The sequence below is a fragment of the Ipomoea triloba genome, chromosome 5, assembly GCF_003576645.1.
Source record: "Ipomoea triloba cultivar NCNSP0323 chromosome 5, ASM357664v1".
Lineage (NCBI taxonomy): Eukaryota > Viridiplantae > Streptophyta > Magnoliopsida > Solanales > Convolvulaceae > Ipomoea > Ipomoea triloba.
In genome coordinates, this window is record NC_044920.1 from 918,253 (window position 1) to 938,793 (window position 20,541).

General features: G+C 32.6%; 1 protein-coding gene across 1 annotated transcript; it reads left to right on the top strand.

Annotated features, from left to right (window-relative positions):
- The first annotated feature begins 12,869 nt into the window (after positions 1-12,869).
- Positions 12,870-15,854, top strand: LOC116019587 (putative wall-associated receptor kinase-like 16). Its single transcript, XM_031259860.1, has 3 exons — positions 12,870-13,744; positions 14,394-14,558; positions 14,653-15,854. The coding sequence occupies exons 1-3, from the start codon at positions 12,886-12,888 to the stop codon at positions 15,852-15,854; spliced, it is 2,226 nt and encodes a 741-aa protein (XP_031115720.1). The 5' UTR covers positions 12,870-12,885.
- The last annotated feature ends 4,687 nt before the right edge of the window (positions 15,855-20,541 follow it).

Genomic DNA, 20,541 nt, shown 5'->3' on the forward strand with positions numbered 1-20,541 from the left:
CTTATCTGCAAATTCGATCAACCAGTAAATCTTCTTTTTTTTGAGTACCCGGTAAATCTTCTTAATTATACACCAATAAAAATCAACTACGATTATTTACTACGGAGTATTACTTTACAATTAGTTGTAAAGTCGATCGAAAATAAATCTTACCAATATATGATTCAACTAAATCTACAGTGGCTTGCCAAACGCCTTGTGGTCAAGCGGCATCCAGTGTACACTCCTATGTGGAAAGGAGTGGGTTCGAGACTCAGTGGCTCAATCAACTTAAGAATAAAAGTTTTAAAGTCTACTAGTGTACTATGTTAATTTACATAGTCAACCTTTTACTGATGTCCTTTTGCATGATGTTTACATCAGTAATAAGTTTTCTTATAAAAAAGACATTTGTCTTGATCATCGAATATATAATTCTCGTAAGATAGATATTGACCTTATACTAATAATTTATAAATGTCTATATTTTATGCATTAGACATTTAATTTATATGTGAGCTTTTAGAATGAGTAATGTTATATTTTCTTCAAAATTTATCTTCTGATATTCACCATGGGATGGGACATTATTTGATTATCGACTTTTACTGCCTTTTAAATACTTTTTCATAGAGTTTATTGATATTTATTATTTTGTACAATAATTCACCCTTTATTTTAGTTATTTTTTATTTTAGTTATTTTGATGCTTATTTTCTTTATCCTAGTGAAATTGAGAATTGTTTGTGTGTTATATTGTACCAAGGGTTGAATTATCTACAAGGAGCAGCAAAAAAGAATTTTGAAACATTTTGGACAAGTTTTGGAAGAAAAGAAAATTACCTAAGGAAAGAAAAGAAACAAGAATAAGAATTAGAAAAGAATTGGAAGTTGCCTTTGCCTCATGGGCCAAGGCCCATCTATCTCCTATATATTCTACATATTCTCTACAATTTAAGTAGTTCCCAACCCTAGTTAGTTTTAGTTTATTTTTCTTCTTCTCTTTATATTTTCTTAGCATAGTTTAGATTAGTTTTACATTAGATTATTTAATTTCAAGCTTGGAATCTCGGATTGAAGTTGGATTTGTTCTTCATCATTAGTAAAGTTCTCTTTTCCCTTTATTTACATTCTTTTCAGATTTCTTGCAATGTTTATGGTTATTTATTATTGATTTGCTTTGTTTATTTTTATGATACATGAGTAGTTAGCTTTTGGGTTTGGATTAGGGTTCTATTGCTATTCTTGATGCTAGGTTTATGATTTTTGCATAAAGGGGATAATTTATTAACCTAGGGTTTTATGTTTGAATTGGATTATAAATTCTTCTTATTGATAATTGATGCATAGCTTTTATTGATTTGCTTTGGAGATGATTTCATCACAACAAAAGTTGGGTGAAAGACTCAGCCTTACCAATTTCAACCCAATTTTTCCTACTATTCTCGGTAATTTGGGGGCTTATAATGCTTTGGTTAAGATTGATGCATCATGAAAGTGGGGTAATCCTAGCCTAATTCTAGTTTATTGATTACGAAAGTAGCTGAACTGAATTCTTGAGTGCATTGCCAATAAATTCATTGGTTAATTGTTTTTCCCTAGTCCTAAGTTTGTTAGAGTATCAAGATTGCAATACCCCGGCCCTAATCTGACCCATTCTTTTATCATATAATTTATCCCTTATTTAATTTGTATTTTTTATTTTATTTTCATTCATTAATCTTAATTTGCTTGGATTCTAGTGAATTCTAATACTTTAGTGACTAGAATTCTACATATCATACAAGTACGTGTCATAGTCCCAATATTCAACGGAACGACATTTACACCATATTTTTACTATCACCATTTTACTCATCATTGATTTGACATGATGCCAGATTCTAAAAATAGGGTCATAGTTATTTATTACAATGTGATGTCCAGTTCCAGTTCCAGTAAAACTCTAGTTAACAAGAAGTGTTACAAAAATGTGTAGTATTTAATGGCCAGTTGGTGGACAAGTATTTAATTGTTGATTTTAACCATGAAGAAAAATGTACATTTGAGCTAGGGGTACTTCTCTTGCGTCAGTTTCTAAAATTATTTGACAAATTATTACCTACTGATGCACGAACCCACTCCTTTCCATATGTGAGTTTACACCAGGTGCCGCTTGACCACAATGTCTTTGGCAAATTGAATAATTCCAAAATTGTATTTAATAAAGTTTGGATCCCATATGCCAACCCTAAGTCTAACAAACTATATTTATTGTTTCCTTAGCTTTCATGTTCAAGAACGTAACCCAAAATTCCCAAATTTTATAATCCGCAATTCTGCTCCTCCAATCTCTTAGTTTTCTCGGTATGGAGCTGATTCCCGGTCTTCCCAACCACATAGCTCTGGAATGTCTTATTCGGATTTCGTTTGATCAGTTTCCCAAGGCTGCATCTGTCTGTAGAGCATGGAATGTTATGATTAAGCATCCCAACTTCATCCAGCGCTGGAAAGCTTTCGCAGGTATTTTTTCATTGCCACTAACAGATTTCTATTAAGAAGATGAGACTTCTTTATTCAAGAAAGACAATTTCATGTTCAACTTCAGATCAAAATCAAATTCATTACCAGCCTCAAGTGCTTAATCAACCTACATATATTGTCACTCACAGGTTGGCAAATTGCTGTCCACTATAAGAGAAGAGTTTATAGGTTTCAAATGCACAGTCCATCGTTGGAATACTTACGAAACCAAATCAAAACACGATTGCCAGACATAGACATCAATGATTTGGAGATCACTTATAGAGATTGGAATGGCAGAAACGTAATCGTTGCTTGTGACGGAGACCTGGCCTACCGTTTCCAGTGCTTAGGTGCAGTTCGACAATATCACATAGAGCTAACACTAATTAAAAAGGTGCCCTCTTCCTATAACTTCCCCTCAAAGCTTTCTCAAATTAAAATATTCACTCTACATCTCTACATATAGCTAACATTCAGTATGTATGTTCTGTATCTGCAGAAAAAGTAACAGCCTGATCCAAGCATGGTTATTGTTACAGGCCGGAAAGTCTGGGATCACATCACAACCTAGATTTTCCTATGTTTGTAATAGAATTAGGAAAAATATTTGACTTAAGACTTTGTGGTGTGTTTGCTTGAGACTTTTAGCTTATGAAACTTTAATCTTGGATCGTGGTGTATTTAATTTTATGAATAATGTTTATAGTTTATTAATATTGTATAAAATTGAGGCTTAAGCCTCGCCTTAGCATTACAAAAAGCCCCGAGCCATGCCTTTGCCTTTTTAAGCTTTGGTTAGAGCAGAAGATAACAACAACCATTCAACAAAAAGGGTTAACCAAGCTATTGTGGTTAAACTATACCATTCATTTGGCAGAATAATATTGGCATAATACCAATTATCACTCCTCCCTAAAGTGTTCTCCCTTTTAGGCTTTATATGACTATGCCCCTCCTATGTTGAATATGGGAAACCAGAGGAATGGTGAACATGATTGGCTGGTCTCCTCTCCAACCGGAAACAAATGAGACAAAGGACTTTCAAAGATTCGGTTGTAACTTTTTTGAGTTGGATGGTCTAATTGCGATTTAATGTATAATTCAATAGCCTACTTTACCTTATTTCTAAAAATTATCATCACATTTTTTCTTTCATTGGTTTGATGGTCGTAAATTGTAATTCATTCCTAGTTCTCTCATTCTTAACAGATTCATATTTGATCCGAACCATATATATGTGTGTAAGTTGCATCTAGTAACAATTATATCTGAACCTTTAAGAATGAATAATTTCATATCAAAACTTTATGTTTTGTGATAATTATATCATCAAATGATTTTATAATGAAGATGACATTCCAGACTTATGTAAACATTTCTAATTTCTTAATCAACAATATCCGTTAAAAACAGGAAAAAGTAATCTTAGCTGTGAGAGTGCAGAAGCAGTGAGGGATTTGGAGATAAACTTGACAACTTCTTCATTCTGAACCAGTGGGAAAACAGTACACACGTTTAGCTGCTCATCTTCAGCTGTAAATGAAGCCCCATTCATTTACTAACACATTTTCAAAGCATTCAACCAACCCTCCCATATAAAATTGTGGCTCCTTTTTATTTTAACTGACCACCATGTCTTAATTTAAGAGTGAGCTAGTATTTTCGCCCATGCGTTGCACGGAATTGATTTGTTATAATATTTTAAGAATATTTTGATCGATTTATTAATTATATAAATTATAACATCGAATATTATATAGGGCAATTGATGAAATTGGTTGGATCAATTATATTTTCTGAAGTTTTTTTGCTTGAATTAGAGCAAATAATTGTCCAATTACTCGTGTGATGCACATATAACTTTTTTATTATATATTTAGTAATTTAGATAATAAAAATACGAATTACAATCATATGAGACAACACCTTCCCGTGAGACAGATATGCGACAACGTGAGTGCACACAGTTTACTACGCAGATGCACACAGCCTAAAGTGTGTGCACTTAGCTTACATGAGTACACACAGTTTAGTATGTGTGCATTCGTGAAGTAGACTATGTGCACTCACGTTGTCGCACTGTCTCACGGGAAGGTGTTGTCTCATATGAAGTCAACCCATAAAAATACTGCCATATTCTTATCACAAAGGATTGTCCAACTGAGCGATTACTAGCACCCTAGTAACCATCATACTGCCATATTCTTTATTTCAATTACTCGTGTGATGCTGGTTGTGTTCTTTAAAAATGTCTCAATCTTAAACAACATTTTGATTCTGTGTCGTTTAGTTTTATTCTTAGATCAGTGAATAAGTTGGCTCACGCTTTAGCTAGAGCTACTAATTCTCAGTCTAGTCCTCGTTTATGGTTTAATTCTATTCCTGATTGTATTCGACATTTGATTAATGATTAATTTGTCTTGGTTTGTTTTTAAAAAAAAAAAAAGATAATAAAAATAAACATGAGATTATTAAAAAAAATTCTAATTTTGAGCATGTACATTTATTTGATTATAAGATTAGTTCAAAAGTATTACTCAATTAATTAAATAATATATGACTTGTTTGTCTACAATTATCTTAAAAAGATAAATATGTAATTAATATAACTTATGTAATTATATTATTACTAAAATAAATATGGAAATAATGAAAAATAATTTAATTATAATTATTATAAAAATAAATTCAATGATCAATGTTTAGCTTAATTACCATAATAATTATTAGATAATTATTATTAGTCAATTACACTAATATATGTGCAATTATACTTTTATACCTTAAGTATAACCATTTTTCACCGTATCGCATTTATTTTAATTGACCACCATGTCTTAATTTAAGAGTGAATGAATTGCTAACAGTTGATGTTTAACATAAGAGAATGAAGGAAATTAGTTACAAGATTATTAGCACAAAGAAATAAGATACTAATATCACTTTCCTAAAGAAAACTACTGTTATAATCACAAAACAATCAAATAAGGAAATATCATCCAGGTGAAGTTTAGGAATCATAGGTTAATCTAGAGTCCCTTTTTCAGTGAGATATGGTCCCCATTTTATCACCTCAAGCATTTGAAAATAACATTACCACAAACAAATATAAATTTTTTTTCAAAAGACACCATTAAATAACATTTCAAAAGAAACAACCGGTTCTCATTATTTCACCTCAAGAACAAAAAGACACACCGCAATGTAGATTAAGCTTTCAGCCTCACGACATTACTATAAATAAACTTTTATTTATTTATTTATTTGAAGAATGATATATTTTATTGAATAAAATGATTTTTCTTCACAACCAACTACAAAGTGTTTTAATCTTAATAGACTTAAACTATTTAAAAGCCTGAATCAAATATCACATTCCAAATCAAATAGTTATTTACTTTCTAAATTTGTTTAGAAACTATTACCATTTGTAAAAGTTCGAATCCAATAATTCCAAAATTGCATGTAATAAAGTTTATAAAAGTTTGGATCCCATATGCCAACCCTAAGTCTAACAAAGGTAATAAAGACGCTATATTTATTGTTTCCTTAGCTTTCATCTTCAAGAACCCAAAATTCTCAAATTTAATAATCCAAATTCTTCTCCTCCGATCCCTTACTTTTCTCTGTATGGAGCTGATTCCGGGTCTTCCCAACCACATAGCTCTGGAATGTCTTATTCGGATTTCGTTTGATCAGTTTCCCAAGGCTGCATCTGTCTGTAGAGCATGGAACATTCTGATTAAGCATCCCAACTTCATCCAGCGCTGGAAAGCTTTCGCAGGTATTTTTTCATTGCCACTAACAGATTTCTATTAAGAAGAGGAGACTTCTTTATTCAAGAAAAGACAATTGCATGTTCAACTTCAGATCAAAATCAAATTCTTAATCAAACTACATTGTCACTCACAGGTTGGCAAATTTCTGTCCACTATAAAACAAGAGTTTATAGGTTTCAAATGCACAGTCCATCGGTGGAATACTTACGAAACCAAATCAAAACACTACTGCCAGACATAGACATCAATGATTTCGATATCACTTTTAGTGATTGGGATGGCAGAAACGTAATCGCTGCTTGTGACGAAGACCTGGCCTACTGTTTCCAGTGCTTAGGTGCAGATGGATATCACATAGAACTAACACTAAAAAGGTGCCCTCTTCCTACAACTTCCCCTCAAACCTCTTCTCAAATTAAAATATTCACTCTACACCTCTACACATGGCTAACATTCAGTATGTATGTTCTGTATCTGCAGAAAAAGTATCAGCCTGATCCAAGTGTGGTTATTGTTACAGGCCGGGAAGTCTGGGAACACATCACAACCTAGATTTTCCTATGTTTGTAATAGAATTAGAAAATTTATTTTTTGTGGTGTGTTTGCTTGAGGCTTTTATAGCTTATGAAACTTTAATCTTGGATCATGGTGTATTTTATGAATAATGTTTGTAGTTTATTAATATATTTTGTATAAAACTAAGGCTTACGCCTCAGTGTGCTTTGAGACTTACGCCTCGTCTCAACATTACAAAACGCCTCGAGGCATGCCTCCGATCCACCTTTTTAAACTTTGGTTAGAGCAGAAGATAACAACAACCATTCAACAAAAAAGGTTAACCAAGCTGTTGTGGTTAAACTATACCATTTAGTACAAAAATGGCAGTGAGAATTGTATAGCAAATGCCCTGTCCAAAAAAGAGACGAGTAATGAACCTGAATTGAATGCTATCTCTACTATTAAGCCACAATGGACAAAGAACGAAAATAAAAGAAATGGGTGTGTGCATGGAAATTATGTACGTGGGACTTGCTGCGAGAACATGCCGTGAATGCTACATTATAAATAGAGCTTGGTGTAAGAGTTTAAAGAGGTGGAGTTTAAGGGATTATAAGTGTAAAGAAAAATATTCAAACTCCATATTCAAGGTGTTATATTGCCGGAACCGTCGTTATACTGTGAACCATGGTTTAAAAACAATACCGTTTCTTTAAGTAAAGAAACAATTATTGTTAACTCTTAACAGTTCCCGTATTTTTTGTGTGTTCATAACTAAATGAATTCATAGTGTATTTAAAATGAAATTGTCTCACACATTGTGTTTATATTATCAAATGAAAATGTAATTGAAATGAAATGATACTTTAGTTGTGCATGTTGAAATGAAACTGCAGGATGTATAAAATGAAAATGAATAATATGTCTTACATATTGAGTGTATATTGTCCAATGGAACTGTAGTCGTATCGAAATGATATTGTAGTTGTGTCGTAATGAAACTACACTAGCTAGTTTATATATAAAATGAAACTGAATAACAGTTTTACATATTTGGGTGTATATTGTCCAATGAAACCGTAGTTGAATTAGAATTATAATTTAATGGTGTTGTAATCACACTACAATGTGTATAAAATGAAATTCAATAGCATGTCTTATTGTAATAAGACTATCGTATGTATAGCGTTGAATGAAACTATAGTTGGAACAAAATGAAACCGTAGTTGTGCTGAAATGAAACTACAATGTATATAAATTGAAACTGAATATGTTATACAAGTGATCTGTAGTTGTGCGGAATGGAATGGTACCATTTCTTTTCATTAAAAGAGACAACACCGTTTTGGATCATTGTCCACAATACTCTGTGGACCATGGCCTATGGTATAATTTGCCTTGCCAGGAGAACTCAGCTCCAACAAATTTTTAAGTACAAATTGTGTTGATTGATCAGGTATGTGCATTTTGTATAATTGTCAGATTAGTACAAAAGTGAAACTTGTAAATTTTTTCATAAAGTTGTTATATTAAATTGATGTATGAATAGGTGGTAAACCTAGTTCAGTAAATCATTTGAATTTTGTATTTGTAAAAAAAAAAAAAAAAAAAAAAAAAAAAAAGTAGTTGATCTTTAATGAAAAATTTTTAGGTCTGACCCTACAGATTAAGGGGTATTCTCCAACTACGATATCAATTGAATATTCTTGTTTATTATTTCTCATTCATATTGATCTCCTAACATTTATAATTCTCCTAAAGCAATTGTCTCACAATTGTTTTAGGGGTCATTACTTCCTGCATTATATTAATGCAAAAATAAAATTAAAGAAGGCCTGCTGCATGCAACAATAAAACGCAAATATCTATCAATTTTGCTACGTACGCCATCTCCTTTGTTGTGCTGATCTGAGGTTTTGCCTATGCTAATGAAAGGAAAGAGATCTACAAAACTGTCACATCATTTGTCATCAAATTACCATAATACTTAACTAAATTACCATAATACATAACTAGATTAGTTGGCATGACTGACCATCCACTCTCATCCTTTAAAAGATGAGGTAAGGAGTAGTTCAAAAACTCTCATATGAAAAAATTAACCTAACAATACTTTACCTTTTAATTGGGCTCACCCCATGCATGTGAACGAGGATTAGTCTGAGCCACACAGCAATCAACTTCGTCTTCCGGAACTACTCTGCGACCCGACTTAACGATAGATGACAACAAATTATACCATGGACCATGGTCCACAAAATGGTGTCGTTTCTTTTAATAAAAAGTTAAAAGAAACAGTAATAACAGTTTCACATATTTGAGTGTATATTGTCCAATGAAATTGTAGTTATATCGAAATGATATTGTGATTGTGTTGTAATGAAACTATAGTGTATATAAAATGAAACTGAAAAATAGTTTCACATATTTGGGTGCATATATATTGTCCAATGAAACTGTAGTTGAACTAAAATTATAATTTAATGGTTTTGTAATCAGACTACCGTGCGTATAAAATGGAATTCAATAACATGTCTCACTATAATAATAATACTATTGTATGTATAATATCAAATGAAACTATAGTTTTGGAACAAAATAAAACTGTAGTTGTGCTGAAATGAAACTACAATGTATATAAAATGGAACTATTATACAAGTGAAGCTCCTACGCGGAACATATTGCCGGAAGCATGTTGAAGATGTAGTGATAGTCCACGTTGATGCATTTTGTGCTACCGTAGATTGAGCAGGTGTTCTTTGGAGTGATAGTGCAAGCAAGTAATGAGGAGTTATTTGGGGCAAAAAATGGACCAATCAAATGTATGAATGATCTTTANTAAAAAAAAAAAAAAAAAAAAAAAAAAAAGTAGTTGATCTTTAATGAAAAATTTTTAGGTCTGACCCTACAGATTAAGGGGTATTCTCCAACTACGATATCAATTGAATATTCTTGTTTATTATTTCTCATTCATATTGATCTCCTAACATTTATAATTCTCCTAAAGCAATTGTCTCACAATTGTTTTAGGGGTCATTACTTCCTGCATTATATTAATGCAAAAATAAAATTAAAGAAGGCCTGCTGCATGCAACAATAAAACGCAAATATCTATCAATTTTGCTACGTACGCCATCTCCTTTGTTGTGCTGATCTGAGGTTTTGCCTATGCTAATGAAAGGAAAGAGATCTACAAAACTGTCACATCATTTGTCATCAAATTACCATAATACTTAACTAAATTACCATAATACATAACTAGATTAGTTGGCATGACTGACCATCCACTCTCATCCTTTAAAAGATGAGGTAAGGAGTAGTTCAAAAACTCTCATATGAAAAAATTAACCTAACAATACTTTACCTTTTAATTGGGCTCACCCCATGCATGTGAACGAGGATTAGTCTGAGCCACACAGCAATCAACTTCGTCTTCCGGAACTACTCTGCGACCCGACTTAACGATAGATGACAACAAATTATACCATGGACCATGGTCCACAAAATGGTGTCGTTTCTTTTAATAAAAAGTTAAAAGAAACAGTAATAACAGTTTCACATATTTGAGTGTATATTGTCCAATGAAATTGTAGTTATATCGAAATGATATTGTGATTGTGTTGTAATGAAACTATAGTGTATATAAAATGAAACTGAAAAATAGTTTCACATATTTGGGTGCATATATATTGTCCAATGAAACTGTAGTTGAACTAAAATTATAATTTAATGGTTTTGTAATCAGACTACCGTGCGTATAAAATGGAATTCAATAACATGTCTCACTATAATAATAATACTATTGTATGTATAATATCAAATGAAACTATAGTTTTGGAACAAAATAAAACTGTAGTTGTGCTGAAATGAAACTACAATGTATATAAAATGGAACTATTATACAAGTGAAGCTCCTACGCGGAACATATTGCCGGAAGCATGTTGAAGATGTAGTGATAGTCCACGTTGATGCATTTTGTGCTACCGTAGATTGAGCAGGTGTTCTTTGGAGTGATAGTGCAAGCAAGTAATGAGGAGTTATTTGGGGCAAAAAATGGACCAATCAAATGTATGAATGATCTTTAGCGGAAGCCATTGCGATTAAAGAAGCATTATTATGGACTATGGAGAGGGGTTGGGTGAAGGTTGTTATCCATTCAAACTGTCAATTGGTTTGCAAAAGGTTGGGACGGAGTTACTGCGCTCTTCTTATGCAGGTTGTGTCATGAAGAAGTGTCGCAATCTTAAAAGATTTAAAATCAATGTCCATTCAATTTTTCATAAATAAATGAATAAGTTCGCTCATGCTTTTACTAGAGCGGCAAGTTCTCACTCTGGCATTTCTATATATCTTTTTTTGTATTCTAGTTTCACTGTATTGAATGATTGTTTTTTGAAGCTTAATTTGAGTTTTTCTTTGAAAAATAAAATATAGGAATTTATTCATATATTATAGTCATAGCGGCTAGTAGAAGCATTTCATTATGATATAAACAGAGACCAAACACGAACCATGCATTTTAATTAGAGTACCGAGTGTCCCGAGCAAGTTTGTACCAGGCTGACCTAATTAAGGGATAATGTGTTAATTAGATTGATTTTTTCATAAACGAAAATGCTGAAATTTCGAACACCCAACGACTTCACTTAAGGGATGAGAATGCACCACCACTCACACCTACACAACTAGTTAACTTTCTTTGAAATTTAATTCTTGACATTGAACTAATCTTCCATTTATCCGTTACCATAAAAATCTAATTTCATCAAGATGTAACCAGTTATTCTAAGAAATAAAAATTATTTAATCAAGCAATTTAGAAATTATTCAAAAAGCTCTACCAGACTTATTTATCCAACGCGTGGTCGTGTTTGGCGGAGATTTAACAACTCCTGCATGTTGTAAATAATTAATAATATTAAATTGTGTACCATATGTACTAAAAAAAAAATTGTGTACCATATATGCAAAAAATAATGTAAATTGGTTAGCGAGAATCTGACAACGTTGACCAAACTTGTCGTTGTGACTTTTTGAGAAATTAGTTATCTTTACTTGAAGAGGCATGCATTTGATAAACCCCATATTATAATCCTATCCTAAGAAAGAGTTTTTTCCACTTTTAGTCCTATGACTTTAGTGTTTCCGTCAATTTAGGTACATGACTTTCATTTTGCCACTTTTAGTCCTTGACTTTAATTTTTTTGCCACTTTTAGTCCTTGACTTTGATTTTTTTTCCACTTTTAATCCTTTCGGCCATCTTAGCGACGAAAGTTATAGTTGAGAAATTAGTTTTCTTATTTTGAATGACGAGAAAAACCTGCATCCACAACTTGAGGGTACGCACTGAATAAACTCAGCTTATGAACCTAGTTAACAAAAGACTACAAAAAATTAAAGTAAACTCACCTAGGTTGCACATAACTAACTATCTTATAAACCAATAAAGTCAAATAAGTTTCTCTTACTAAGTGTCGAACTTGTAACCTTATAATTATCCCGTCAACAACATGACTAACTTAATTAAGTGGGATTGCCTGCTAGTTTTGTTATTTTGTAACCTTAGAAAATGTTCGAAATGTTAAAACTTAATTATTTGAAAAAAAAAAAGTCAATTAACTTTATTATTAAAAAAAGAAATTAATCACAAATTAAAAATTTATTTAATTGTCCATTTACTACTATAAGGCTGTAATAAATATATAAGATAGGAACAACCCTAATTAAATTGGTCAAGGCAGTTGACTTGGCCTATGGTCCTTTACCAACTAGTGTCACAATGTGAAATTTATTCAATACACATCTTCAAGTAGTAGTAGTTGGAATAAGCTAGTTAATATATGAATATCCAATGTGAGAATATTAATGCAACTTGTGCATATTGCAAAGAAAAAAAACACATTAGTGTTCATACATATTGATTTAACTGGCCTAGTGGATGGTCTTCAATAAAAGTCAAAGAAGAAGAGTCTCCCAGTACATATATATGCATTTAAATATTACTTTTGGACTTGGTCTTTTTTTGTTTGTATTCCCATAAGAGGGCACGCAGTCCTTCACAGATCAGATCAACAAGTACAAGCCAAAATCACTGTATAGTAGAGCAAGATCGAAAACAAGAATGAAGATGATGAGGTTCCTTGTACTACTTGTGTTGTGGGCAATACTAGGTTGTTTTGCTCCTACCGCCACATCAAAAACTAATTCTTCTTCCATAGCCAAACCAAACTGCAATGATCATTGTGGGAATGTAAGCATTCCATTTCCCTTTGGTTTGACAAAAAAATGTGCCCTAAACTCAAACTTCTCCATCACTTGCAACACCTCCTATAATCCTCCAAAGCCATTTCTAACAAATAGTACCGTGGAGGTTAGGGATATATCCGTTGAAGGGCAATTGAGGGTCATGAAGCGCGTATCTAAATATTGTTACAACAAGGGCAAAGAGGTTTCCCCATCCAGATCATGGTATACTTCGAAAAAGTTCTTCATCAACCAGACCGCCAATAAATTCGTTGCTGTCGGGTGCGACACATTCGCTAACGTTTACGCCTACGGCGATGACCAGTCATACAGAACAGGGAGTAACTGTATGGCCACCTGTAACTCCACACAGGATGTTACAAACGGGACTTGTTCCGGGTTCGGGTGTTGCGAGACGGAAATTCCTAACGTGGCCAGGAACGTTTACTATTCAGTGGATAGTTTGAATTACTATAATGAAACTACCGATGATGTTAATAACTGCAGCTACGCATTTGTGGTGCAAAAGGAGGAGTTCAGGTTTTCCTCCACTATGCTTACCAGAACTTGGGATGTGAAGAAAGTGCCCATGGTTCTTGACTGGACAATTTCGAACGAGACGTGTCTTACGGCGTGCCAAGGTAATACCACATGTGTTGCCGTCAATGGTGAGGGGTATCGTTGCGGTTGTAAGGAGGGTTATGAAGGCAATCCTTATCTCTCTCCAGGTTGCCAAGGTAATTAATGTTATATATCATTCATTCATGTGTCTGCACTTTTTATGTTCTGTTTCCATTTACTCTGCTTTCTTGTTATTGTTTAAATTTTTAGCAATAATGGCATTTAGATGGGTTTTTTTTGGTATAAATATTTGTGGGTCTACTCTTAATTTTGGTAGGGTAAAAGTTAGATTTGAGTTCTCCTAAGATGACAATGAAATCGATATATAGTGCACAAAAATAATGAGTGAATGAGGTATTGAATTAGAAATACTTGTAAGCAACCTTTGTCTTGAAAAAGGAGGTGCAAATCAAATCTCTGAAAATGAGCAAAAACTTGATTTTCCTGCTAACACATTTCTAAAAAATCAAATGTTATATCCTTGATTCTTGTTTGCTGGCGAGTGCTGAGATTATAGTTCGAGTGTTATCAATTGTTCCACATTGTTCTTTGTTGGTAACATTATAGTTTGAGTGCTCAACTATTTTATTTTCAATTTGTGCATTTGTAAACTTAAGTTACAACGCTCCTAGCACTTGGGAGATAAGGAATAAGGTTTTAAAGGCAATGCAGGACTACACAGGACACAATTTGTTTTACCTTGATAGTTCATTCATTGATTTTACTTGTATTTCAAAAATTATCGACAATTAATTGGTTGTGCAGATATTGATGAATGTGCAAATGGACAGCACAACTGCTCCCAGAACGCTATTTGCTCAAATACCAAAGGTGGCTATGAGTGTTCTTGCAAGAAAGGCTACCATGGCGATGGAAAGGGTGCTTTAGGATGCACTTCTTCTAATCATCGACTCATCATGCTTGTTTTGGGTAAACCAATTACTTCCATTTTTGGTACTACTATACTATGCAGAGTTGGTATCCATTTTGAGAAAGAAATGTTGATTGCATATATTCTATGCAGGTATTGCTGTAGGCACTATAACGTTGTTGATCAGCTGTTTTTGTCTGTATTTGGTATATCGACGGAGGAAATCAATACAGATGAAAGAAAAATTCTTTAGGGAAAATGGAGGATTGATTCTGCAACAAAAGATTGCCCAAGGTACTGCATCTTCTGGCACAACAAGAATTTTTACAGCAGAGGAGCTTAGAAAAGCAACTAACAACTATGACCAAACCAGAATCATTGGTCAAGGAGGTTTTGGCATTGTCTACAAAGGGCACCTTCTTGATGGTCAAACAATAGCTGTTAAAAAATCCAAAGTGATGGACCAAACCCAGGTCGAGCAATTCATCAATGAGCTAATTGTGCTCTCCCAAATCAATCACAGAAACATAGTCAAACTCTTTGGTTGTTGTTTAGAGACAGAAACTCCGTTGTTGGTTTATGAGTTCATAAGCAATGGAACATTGTCTGAACATCTATACAGCAAAGACAAGGCATCCACAATACCATGGCCAATCCGTTTAAGAATTGCTACTGAAACAGCTGAGGTGCTATCTTATTTGCACTCTGCAGCTTCTCCTCCCATCATCCACAGAGATGTTAAACCCGCAAACATTCTCCTGGATAATAACTACACTACTAAGGTATCCGATTTTGGTGCTTCAAGATTAGTCCTACAGGATGAGACTGCATTGATGACTATGGTGCAAGGAACATTTGGTTATCTTGACCCAGAATACATGCAAACTCACCAATTAACAGAAAAGAGTGACATTTATAGCTTCGGGGTTGTCCTATTGGAGTTGTTGACAGGTAGAAGGGCAGTATTTTACAATGGGCCAGTCGAAGAGAGGAGTCTATCTGAGCATTTTCTTTCATCATTGAAAACAAATCAATTGTTCAAGATTCTTGATGTCAACATTGTATGCGAGGGTAACACTGATGAGTTACAAGAGATTGCTTTGCTTGCAAAGAGGTGTTTAAATGTGAAGGGGGAAGATAGGCCAACAATGAAGGAAGTTGCAATGGAACTAGGTGGATTTAGAAGAGCAACTAAACATCCCTGGACAAATAATTCACATACTTCAATGGAATCACAGGCTTTACTTACTGACCCACCAAACGCCTTTGGATACGATGCGACTTTTAGTATAACAACAACGGAGTATGATAGCTTAAAACATCATATGGAGTTACCGGTAACTGCCGGAAGATAATTGTAACCACTTTATCTCATAGTTATGTTTTGCAAATGATATAAATAATGTTTTGTTTCTATTTTTCCATGCTATATAATTGAAATAGTTACTCTCTTTCAAATAAAATATTATGATTTTTTACTTATTTGAACTTTATATATATTCTGATATTCGTGTTTCATATATATTTTTTAAATAGTAAATCATAGAAGCTCCAAAAAGAAAATTGGTAAAACACTTGCAATTTGGGGACAATTCAATTAAGTTGATCAGTTGACTTACTAATCCCAAAATTAAAAGTTATATTCTCAACGAAAGCGGCCTATTGACTTTTTTTGTTTGAACCGTTTTTTTTTTTTTTTTTTTTTGTGGTTCCGGACCCCCGACTAGAGTTACAAGACCGTATGAATTTTATCTAATATATATTTTCGAATGATGGATACGAGGTTTTCTTGTAAAATAAAAAAATAAAAACAAAAAAAACCACACACTTGCAATTTGATCCCTAATTGGGTTATGATATTCTCCATTCTGATATTCGTGTTTCATATTTTTTTTTAAATAGTAAATCATAGAAGCTCCAAAAAAAAAAATTTGGTAAAACACTTGCAATTGGGGACAATTCAACTAAGTTGATTAGTTGACTTACTAATCCCAAAATTACAAGTTATATTCTCAACGAGAGCGGCCTATTGACTTTCTTTGTTTGAACCGTTTCTTCTTTTTTTTTTGTGGTTTCAGACCCCCGACTAGAGTTACAAGACCGTATGATTTTTATCTAATATATATTTTCGAATGATGGATACGAGGTTTTCTTGTAAAATAAAAAAATAAAAACAAAAAAAAACCACACACTTGCAATTTGATCCCTAATTGGGTTATGATATTCTCCATAAGTTGTGCCTGAATAGTAGAAAATTGTTGGAGTCAGGCGGGCCTATTGCTCTTAAATAAAAGTTCCAGATGGATTGTGGGCCCAAATCATGTGAATCCCATTAAAGCTAGCCTTTTGGGTTAACTTAATGGAAATATAATTAATAGTTAATTTAGTCGTCGACTACAGTAATTTTTATCTTTTTAATCTTAAATATTTTTTGGGCAAATTATGTTATGGATTCGGGTCTACTTTGTAAGGTCGACGCATTTTCATGTTTACAATTTAAAAACTCTATGATTGTCACAATTTTAGAATTCTATGTTTACAATTTTGAAACTCTATTCACAATTTTAAATCTCAAAATACAAAATTACATTGCTCAATATTCACAATTTTTGAACTTTATATTCACAATTTTGTTATATAGATTCAAAAATCGTGTTATACTATTGAATATAGAGTTACGAAATTGTAACTATAGAGTTATGAAATTGTGAACATAGAGTTCTAAAATTGTGAACATGGGCATAGGTCCACCTTGCAAGGTGGATCTGGGTCCATGGCATAACAATCTTTTTTTTTTTTTTGCTTAATCGAGGACTAAATCAAGAAAAATCACTATAGTTGATGACTAAATTAGGTAAAATTATTATAGTCCAGGACTAAATTAGGTATGAGTCACACTTGTGTGAGATCGTCTCATAGATCCTTATCTGTAAGACGGGTAGGGGGGGGGGGGGTTGAATCTATATGAAAATGTAATATACTAATTAGAAATAAAATTTCCTTTATAAATAATGTTGACTTACAAGTGTTTAATTTGTTACTTATAAGGGAAAATATAAATGTAATACTTTTATATCAAAAAAATAAAAGTTTTATATTTTTCTTCAAAAGTATTAAACTTTATTTCTCATATAAATAATAAACATTTTATTTCTTATTAGTATTATGTTTTTCAATATAAGTATTACATTTTATCTTGACCCGACCCGTCTCACAGATCAGGTCTCACAAAAGTTTTTGCCATTAGGTATTAATAGAGGAAAAGTTACCAAGCTATCATTGATTCTAAGAACCAACCGACGGGAGGCATAACACAAGACTAAATTAGGTAAAATCATCGGAGTTCAAGACTCAATTAAACACAAAAATACATTTAATACTATAGTCGAGGACTAAATGTGTATTAACTCTTTTATATTTTGACAAACTAAATAGTATATGTGAGAGTAAGCATTCAAAATAAAATAAAAAAATCACTATAAATTGTAATAATAATGAATTTCTCCTATATAATCTTGCATTGGTATACTTTGAATTATTTATTTAAAAATACAAACATTGACATTAAATTTGTCGTGCAATGCGCGTGTAAAAACAAAATTTTTGAGCTTTTAAATCACTTAACCATAGCTAATCATCTTGTAATAAGTTAGTATCTTTGTGACTCTTCTTGAAAAAAGGTGATCACAGGAATGACAGTACCAAATCTTTGGTGGTGAGGTATTACCTTTTGAAAAAACACCTAAAAGATAATGATATCACCTAACCATAGATATTATAGGAGAAGTACGAAAGCTCCACGTAAACTTTTCTTTTTGGGACCAAATTAAATGAATATTCAAAATAAAATACTAAAAATTTAATTTGGACCAAATTAAATGAATATTCATTAAATAAAACATGTACGTGTATTACTTGGCCTCAGCTTCAACTATAATAATAAATTACTTGACCTCTTCTCTGCTTGACGAAGCCTGATGAAGGTTGGGTTGCTAGCAATATATGTTGATGGAATCCGGAAGAGACGAATGAGCAAACAGGTTGCAGGGAGTCTTAAGACACCATCATGGTAATTGGATGGTAGATTTTCAGAAGAATTTAGGGTATTGTAACGCGGACATGGCTGAGGCCTCAGCCATCCTTCTTGGACTTAGGATTGTTTGGAGAATTTATGGGATGTACATTATTTGATAGTTATATAAAATAATGTACTTTCAGTACTTAAATAATATATTTTCAAATAATATACTTTACATATAAAAATAATGTACTTTTAGTATATTAAAATGTACTTATGTTTTTTGTTCATACAATTGTGTGAATCATGGTCCATGTAATAATATAATGATCGTAGACCAATGATGCAAATATGGTTCAATGATCCCAACTTCTGTTCTGAAAACGGTAGCCCTCTGATTAACATTATTAGAGTGCCGAATTTGGATGAAGAAGAACTAGAATGCGGTGTGCTGCCATGTCCTCCGTGAACAGAACTAGGTTGCTGACTGGTTGGCTAGAAACTACAATTACGGGGTGGATCTCAAGCTTTTGTCTTCTTGCCCTCCTGGAAATATTGTTGTGCATGCATATCTAGGAGATGTGGCGGGGTGCCAAGTGCTAGGGGAGATTAATCTTTTTGTTTTGTTTTCTCGAGCTCAGTCCTTCCCTTTGTTTCAAAAGAAAAAAAAAAACAGAAGCAAACATTTTTGTGAGGCCCTCTTAAGGATTCATATCCGTAAACGAATCTGGTCAAGATGAAAATGTAATATTTATAAAGAAAAATATAATATTAATTAAGAATAGAGCATTTGTTACTTATAATTAGAAATTTTAATACAGAGTACTTTTGAAGAAAATGTAATACTTTTATATTTTGTTTTAAAAGTATTAATCTGTACATTTTTGTTCAAAAGTATCAAACTTTTCCTTATATAACAAACACTTTATTTACATATTTCCTAAGTAGTATTACATTTTTCAATATAATATTTTATCTCGACCCAGTCCGTCTCACCAATAAGTATCCAATCTCATAGGAGAATCGCTCCTCAACGAAAATATATAGAGAAAAGTCTCCTAGCTAATACATTCATGTATATTACCTTTGGACTTTCTCTTGGGTGACTTGGTCTACCTTTTGTTTGTATTACCATAAGTGAACATCCACGCCATTATATTAATATAATATATATTAGTAGAAAACTAGAAACCAAGTTACAGATCAAACACAAGCCTGCTAACACAATTAGTTAACAAGTATTTATCAAATACCCCTATACGTCTTCAATTTATTGTTCAATTTTTTTTGCCAAGGACCTTGTGATCCAGTGGCACCAAGTTACTCCATTATATGGGAGGGTATGGATTTGAGCAATAATTATGAACAGATATTACATTGTAATAGAGTCAGTAGTATTCAAAAAAAATTTTATGAGTTCATTGGTTGAATAGCTTTGTTTGCAATTTAATTATTTACTTTGATCTAATTTTCAACTTATCATTTAGCCACACAAATTTAAAGTGATAATTTCATCTTTGGTCTTAGATTTAAAGGTAACAGTCCATTTTTTAATCATTCTTTTTTAGAGCATCCTCATTTGATCCTAGTATTATTGTGACATGATCATTTTTTGTCATCTGTCAACAAAATAATTAAAATGTCGTTAAATACAATGATATTTTGATTTTTTTTTATACAAAATGGATTGGCCAGTTATATTTTTATCACTGTTGCAAAAATCGGCCGCCTAGGCGCTAGGTACCCCTACGTCGAGGCAAATTGCTCCCTAGGCGTCCATCCGCCTAGGCGGCCGGCCACCTAGCGCCTAACTCAATCGAGTTGGACGAGTTGGCGGCCGAGTTTACTCGCCCAACTCGACAGAGTTAGCCAAGTTAACTCTGGCGAGTCGGCTTTGTTAATTTTTTTATTATATTTATATATATTTAAATTTATTCATATATATAAATAAGAGAAGTAAGATATATATATATATATATATATATATATATATATATATATATATATATATATATATATATATA

What these genes read in the sequence shown, in the direction of transcription:
- LOC116019587 (XM_031259860.1), top strand. Translation starts at nt 12,886, where the DNA reads ATGAAGATGATGAGGTTCCTTGTACTACTTGTGTTGTGGGCAATACTA. An exon ending in TCTCTCTCCAGGTTGCCAAG is followed by an intron (nt 13,745 to 14,393) that starts GTAATTAATGTT and finishes TTGGTTGTGCAG; the next exon opens with ATATTGATGAATGTGCAAAT. An exon ending in ACTCATCATGCTTGTTTTGG is followed by an intron (nt 14,559 to 14,652) that starts GTAAACCAATTA and finishes TATTCTATGCAG; the next exon opens with GTATTGCTGTAGGCACTATA.